The sequence below is a fragment of the Chanos chanos genome, chromosome 8 (assembly GCF_902362185.1).
Source record: "Chanos chanos chromosome 8, fChaCha1.1, whole genome shotgun sequence".
Classification (NCBI taxonomy): domain Eukaryota; kingdom Metazoa; phylum Chordata; class Actinopteri; order Gonorynchiformes; family Chanidae; genus Chanos; species Chanos chanos.
In genome coordinates, this window is record NC_044502.1 from 32902684 (window position 1) to 32909382 (window position 6699).

The 6699-nt window shown below is 38.8% G+C and overlaps 1 protein-coding gene across 2 annotated transcripts; it reads left to right on the forward strand.

Moving 5' to 3' along the window:
• Positions 1–3789: 3789 nt before the first annotated feature.
• nudt17 (nudix (nucleoside diphosphate linked moiety X)-type motif 17) lies at positions 3790–6293 on the forward strand. 2 transcript variants are annotated; one of them, XM_030782387.1, is made up of 9 exons: positions 3790–3950; positions 4035–4139; positions 4267–4380; positions 4480–4663; positions 4934–4959; positions 5101–5193; positions 5436–5534; positions 5777–5913; positions 6055–6293. In XM_030782387.1, the coding sequence occupies exons 2-9, from the start codon at positions 4065–4067 to the stop codon at positions 6224–6226; spliced, it is 900 nt and encodes a 299-aa protein (XP_030638247.1). In that variant the 5' UTR covers positions 3790–3950; positions 4035–4064; the 3' UTR covers positions 6227–6293. The 2 variants fall into 2 exon arrangements, with proteins under 2 accessions (XP_030638247.1, XP_030638246.1); XM_030782386.1 differs by having other exon boundaries at positions 3790–4139.
• The last annotated feature ends 406 nt before the right edge of the window (positions 6294–6699 follow it).

The window sequence follows — 6699 nt, forward strand, 5'->3', positions numbered from 1 at the left end:
GCGTTTATTGCCATCGTGGGCACAATCGTCTATAAACTGCACCTTTACATCCAACGTGAAGTAATTATACTGATTATAAATGGCGGCACGGTAAGACCTTTGCTTGATGTGATAGAATGTGCAGAGAGCTTGTGGTTTTGGATCATTACATTTTTAGGTCTGTTGAATTAAATAATCAACAAATAAGCTGAAAAGAAAAACTTTTTTGTTGTATCTGATCTCTCACAGCTCGTCTTGATCGGAATTGTCTTAGTGCACGCGGGCAGGAAGCCATCGAAATGCTGGGTATGATCATAAAGTCTTTGTCAGCAATAATACAGGCAGCAATTGTCAAACAGTAGGCAAACCACACACAGTGTGTAAGAGGCCATAAAGTTAGGAGAAAGAGTAAACACAAACGTGACTTTTTAATATATTTTCCAATCATATAACAAGTGATCAAATAGAAAGAGTTCAGATTTCTCTGTTTCGTGTCAGTATTTCTTACAAGAACGGATAGAGTGAGGAAAAAACCAAAATGTTCAAAAGTAAGCTCTTAACTAGCAAAAACTCCCTATGACAATTTGAAACCCTGGTATGTATGTATTACAGGATTTCAAAACATTTTTCAAAGTGTAAAATCCAGAAAACTTCATATATGAGGTGATGTGACCTTTTAATGGAAGTTAATCACACCATCATCTGGTGGAAGTTTTTTTGCTTGTTTGTTTGTTTTTTAGGTCTACTCTCTATCCCTTCACTGTTTCAGTGGATTTAACAAACACATCCCTGTGTACCTCTGCCCTCAGTATTAATGACAATATCTGTGTGACTGACCTCACACCATTAATTTGAGCTTTGTAATGGTTATCTCACTGTATGAAGGTGTAGACTTCATACTCTATACTATGATGCCTGAGACACTTTGTAGCTGAATGAAAGGTAGATTTGGAAAATTATTGAATTAGTCAACATCTGTAGCCATATTTTCATGTCTTATTGTAATCTCTCCTGAATTTGGATTTGTGAATCAAAGTCAGACTAACATGTCAATGAAAGGCCAGTTACAAAGTAAGTAGGTAACTATTAAAATAGTTATGTTATTCCATGTGATTTGATGGTGTATCTGAGACACATTGTGTTGACCATTGTACACATGATTGTAAGTCGCTTTGGCTAAAAGCGTCTGCCAAATGCTAAAGTGTAAATTGTACACACACACACACTACAGCTGAAGAAAAGAAAATTTGCAACAGTTTTTGCAGAAAGAAAATGTGTAACAGAGTCATGGTATTTCTCCTGACATATTCCTCTAATTGGCTCTGTTCCTCAGGTGATCACCAACATTGTTTTGCAGTTATTGACTGCAGCATTTGATATTGTGGCATTTGGGCTTGCAGCCAGACAGATACCTTTCAGGGGGAGCTCCTACAATCTCATCGACTATGAGGTAAACAGAGAAACTGCTGTCCAGTATTCATTCACAGCCCCTGTCACAAAGAAAGACATTACACTGAATTGCACCATGCACCACGTATTGCAAGCCAATCAGATATACCAAATCCTTACCAACTGACAGGTTGTGGTTTCTGTCATGTCCTACACAGTTGATCTAGTAATTAATTTATTTAGAGAATGTGAATTATTGGACTCCATTGCATTGAAGTGCATGCTTGTGTGTGATTGTCAGTGAGTGAGAGAGTGTGTGTGTGTGTGTGTGCGCACATGCATGTATGTGTTTATATTCTGACTCTTTACAGACACTGCTGTTGGTATTTAATTGTTTTGCATTATATGTAATATTGTTTTTCTTATATTTGTGAGTTTGAACTGTGTCACTGTTGTGTTTTTACAGTTTTTAGTTAATGGCATTCTGTGCACCCTGATTGCTTTCTTGGTGTTGGCGTGCATAATTGGTTTGGTAGTAGTGCTTTATGGACTCTACACATTGTCCGTCAGTGCTCTCAAGGTTAGTGGATTCCATAATTCTAAAAAAAAAATATATATATATATCAATGAAGAATTGCAATAATTTCAAGATGTGTTTGTCATAAAATTGACTATTCAAAGTATTTAGGCTATACATAGCAAATATTTTAGTCTCTTTGTATTTGTGTATGTCTAATTCTTTACCTGATAATTCTTTACCTCATGTATATCTTCTGAGACACAGACATGCACCTCAAGGGGCTGCCAAATGTGTTAACTTTGTAATAATACCTCTAGGAACCCACTCCCATCCCTGGACCCACTACAGACCCACTGTTCAATGCTACACGAGGAGACAGACTCATGGACGGAAACTGACAAGGCAAAAGACACTTAAAAGAATGGTCCACCATTTTCACACAGCTTCTGCAACTTGAAGAGAAGAGTGCTGCATTATTTACACACCCACACCCACCGTACAAAGTGCTCTGGCTATGACGCAGTTACTTTGCATGGAAAAAGATTGTCTCACTTTTGTTTCCCATTTCCAAATTACAAAACATGGATAATTTTGGGGAGGTTTCTACATCATTTATAGACCTAGGTTTTGAGCATGGTGATATCAAGTAGATTATTTATATTTGAGATGTCATTTTAAGCACTCAGCAAAGACAAATATAATGCTTGTAGAATTTTCAAATAGACTGCATACCGCTGGCAGTAGATCAAGTAGTACCTCTGATACATATTTTAGATTAGGCTAAATACTGCACTGCTTCAGGAGACAGATGGACCATAGCTTAAGCTTTGCTGATTCGTAGTAATAGAACCACTACTGCATGGAGCGTTTTCTATTGTGAAATGCAGAAAAACTTATTCCAGTGAAACAGAGAGGGTAACATTTCTCAAGCTTTTACCAAAAGATAGTCATGAGTGAATGTAATTGTAACTTGAGAGTTAATATTCAAATTATTACTGATTAAGCCCAACCAAAATGGTACAAATGTATGAATAAAGAACAAAAAGGTCTAGGATGATGTAGTTTTAGTCTTGTTCACTGAATGAAGGGGAGTAACTTTACATTAAACTGAAAAGCTTGAAAAATCTGGCCCTTAATGGGAGGAAGGACTGATGTTTCACAAGGAGAAAAGTTGCGCAACGTATGAAAAGTAGGCTAAACATCCAGCAAATAACTTGGCAACATTGCTTGGCTTTTTAATCAACTTGTTTATCTTTACTGATATGTCAAACAAGCTATGAGAACTGCCAACTGTGTAAGTGCCACGACTAATGACCAATTCCAATAATTACCGGTCGTCCTAGTGACAAAACATCAGGTGTTCAACTCCCGTGAAAGGGGGCATGTGTTGTCGGTTCACACTGTTGTGGTGTAAGCATTGCGTCTATGATAGCATGAATGAACACATTGTGCCTGTATTATACAGTTTGTTAAAATATAATAGTTCACGTGTTTATGAATGAGCTACATACACAATAAAGGTGATTTACATGTTTTACTACTTACTTATTGTTCCTGCAAGTGCCGAGTATTGTTCTCTGTTTTCGAAGCCATAGATAATTATATCTCAGATAATTACATTGGTTTAATGTCTTTTGGGCGGACCTGAGTGAAAACGGATTCCTCAGTCGTCATGTCGTATTAATTGTTGAGGCAGTTGTATACAGTATTACGCTGTATTAGCCTACTGTTTTGCCAACATATGTGCCAACATACGAACGTTCAAAAAATTACAAATAACAAACCATCAAGTAATTAGCCCGAGAGCACCTTGCTAGGAAGAAAGTACAACCGTGAACTTTTATTTTGAAAAGCTATTCATTAGCGGCGGTTCATAGCGCATGTCTTAAGCAGGCCTTAGGTATTTCCATATGACTTTACATCTCTCAAAGTTTACTTATTAAGAACTCTTCTTTATGAGACTATGATGTGTGTTAGCCATAATCCCAGAATTGTTTACGTTAGAGGTGCCTTGTTCGAGGGATGGCAAAAAGTGATCTTGGCTTTCATGAGTCATTTTTAGGTGAATGGGATATTTCACACTAGTTAGCATAGCTTCCTGGAGAGAACTTCACAGCGAGCCTTGAATCTTTGCTGTTTTTAACAGTTTAACGTTGCGTACAAACGATTGTCAACCATGGAGAAGGTCCGAAAAATCTTAGTACACTTGTCCAAAGACAATTCTGCGCCTCGCTGTGCACGATTTGTACAGGTCAGTTGTGCAAGATTTGTTGTCACTGATTTGGATCAAGCGCATACACTTTCTCTTCAGCAATTTACAACTATGCACATGGCTATATACATCAAATATACCTGAAGTTATTTGCTCTCCACTACAGAGCATAACTGGACACTTTACAGAGAACCTTGATGAAGTGAAGGTGAACTGTTCTCTGGAAAACAACCGCTTCGTTTTGTGTCCCCAAGATCGTGGAGGAGGTGTACCACTCAAGGTTAGATCGCAAATTGTACATTAAAACGCATGTAAAACGCACGATTTATGCCGTCTACACCTATATTACATGTTTATGAAATGCTTTGTGGTCCTCTAGAGGGCGTCATTTTGTCCCTTCAAGTACCTGTCAGCCTCAGATGCAGCAACACTACCTCAAGACGTCCTGAGCCGCGGGGTGGATGTGGGTGTGGCTGTACTATTACAGTCGGTAAATCAGAGGTTACTGTTGACACGACGAGCATCCAGTCTCAGGATCTTCCCAAATGTCTGGGTCCCTCCTGGTAAGTGGTTATTAGACTAAAGTTCAAGGTCTGGTCCCATTCCAGAACCTGTGAAATCACACATGAGGCCAAGGTGTTGACTGTTTAGAAAAGCCGTTCTGTACACTAATGGATCTGCTCCCACCTACACTTGCTTCGAAGCATTTAAAACCCAAATCTGCATTGTGAATTTGCGAAAAATTGAGAGCGATGTAAGAAAAAAAAAAAAAAAAAGGGAACCCATTGTGTGCTGCTGTCCTTGACTTAACAAGGAATATTTTTTTTCTGCAGGTGGCCATGTGGAACTGGATGAAAGGGTAATTCCTGGTTCATGGTAAAATACCATGTTTTCAGTGCTCAGTGGATATGTTACCCTGTACATGCAAGCTATCAGAACAAATTACTTTCTCATTTCAGGAAGAAAATGCCTGATTGTCTCTTTACTTTGTTTGATTTAGCTGCTGGATGCTGGTTTGAGGGAGCTGAGAGAGGAGACTGGCCTGAAACTTGACCCAGCGGAAATCTCCTCTCAGTTGCTTGGTCTTTGGGAGGTACTGACGTGACTTATATATAAAGATGGGTTGTACTGCAAGAGAATATCATATTTCCCCTTTTAAATGTACTTCCTGCTTCTACAAATTCTGATCTAGCCAAACATTAAGAAGTATAATGCAACCATTTGAAGATAAGTATGCTGATTGCGAGATATTGAATGTAACCTCCTGTGTGTTCAGTATGTGTAATCTTATATTATACACTACCGAATGTTATTCTTTCATTTTTTTTCTTCCAGTCAGTCTTTCCACCCATGTTGTCTAGAGGCCTTCCTCGGAGACATCACATTGTGGTCTACATGCTGTTGCAAAGTCAACTCACTCACATGCAGCTTCAGGTACATTCTCCATTCTGTGCTTTCAGCAACTAACTTCAGTATGATATTCCTCCATCTTCTTTACACAGTCAAAACTGTATGAAAAGTGGGAATTAAAAGCAGGACCTTTGTTCTTTTTTGCATTTCTTTCCTGTTGTTGTTATTGTTGTATATAGTGTTGATGAGAGTGGAGAACTACTCTACTAGTGCTTTGTTTTTTCTTTACTTTTCTTTCCTTCTTTTTTTTTCTTTAATCCCCCAAGGCCTGTTTGAGACCTGAGCCAGCAGAAGTAAGTGGCTGTGTGTGGTTGGATGCAGAGGTAGTGAAAGCCATCGTGAGGGCAGTGGATGGAGAGGAAGGAACCGTTAATGTGCCTGCAGACATACCTCAGAACATCAGGTGCTCAGTGTTTCACGGTTCAGTCCTCCAATGACTTAATGATTGAAACTCACTGGAACTAATAAGTGATTTAGACCATTTAGTCTCTCTCTCAGCTAAAAAATGAATATGTCTGTTTGTGTCTCTTCTTGGTTTTGTCAGTGTGTCCGAGGTCTCCCCTGAAGGTGAGATCAGCGAGTCGTCATTGCCAGTGACTGTCTTCTGTAACCGGGCTCCCGCTCAAGGAGAAGACGTGGAACGTGTCAGCACTGGCACTAAGTACGCCTTGGAGCTTTGGCTGAAAACACTGGAGTCCCGCAGTGAGAGCGGTTGAAACCATCGTTGAAATTTATTTTAGTTATACCCAAATAAACAGTTGACTATGAAAATCAATAAGCTGAGGTGACTTTCCTTTGTGAATTTGTGTATCATTGTTTGTATTGTTATTTCAAGTTTCACCCTGAGGGCATTTCTGAGAATCTGAAGAGACCTGTCATAAATAGCTTTCAGGACCAGATTTACCTACATCATCGCATTTTTGCAAAACCAGCATTGTGTATGCATCGACCATGTTACTGTTTGCAGGAGTTAAAAAGAAGTTCCATACACTGAAGACTTTGCCACAAGAGGGCAGAGCTGATTCACAATGTGCTTATGAAAATCAAACACTTGAGATGCCATCATTTTTGTTTTCCATTTTAAAAATCTGCCAAATAGTCTACTCTGTGAGTGTTGGCACATTTGATGAAGATGAACAAAAAAAGTTATATAAGACCAATAATATCAGTGTTGAGATATCAGGTGCAT

Excerpts from the sequence above, each read along its gene's own strand:
- nudt17 (XM_030782386.1), top strand. The coding sequence starts at position 4,065 with ATGGAGAAGGTCCGAAAAATCTTAGTACACTTGTCCAAAGACAATTCT. Across the intron at positions 5,194-5,435 it reads AGTTGCTTGGTCTTTGGGAG|TCAGTCTTTCCACCCATGTT; the intron begins GTACTGACGTGA and ends TTTTTCTTCCAG. Across the intron at positions 5,535-5,776 it reads TCACTCACATGCAGCTTCAG|GCCTGTTTGAGACCTGAGCC; the intron begins GTACATTCTCCA and ends TAATCCCCCAAG.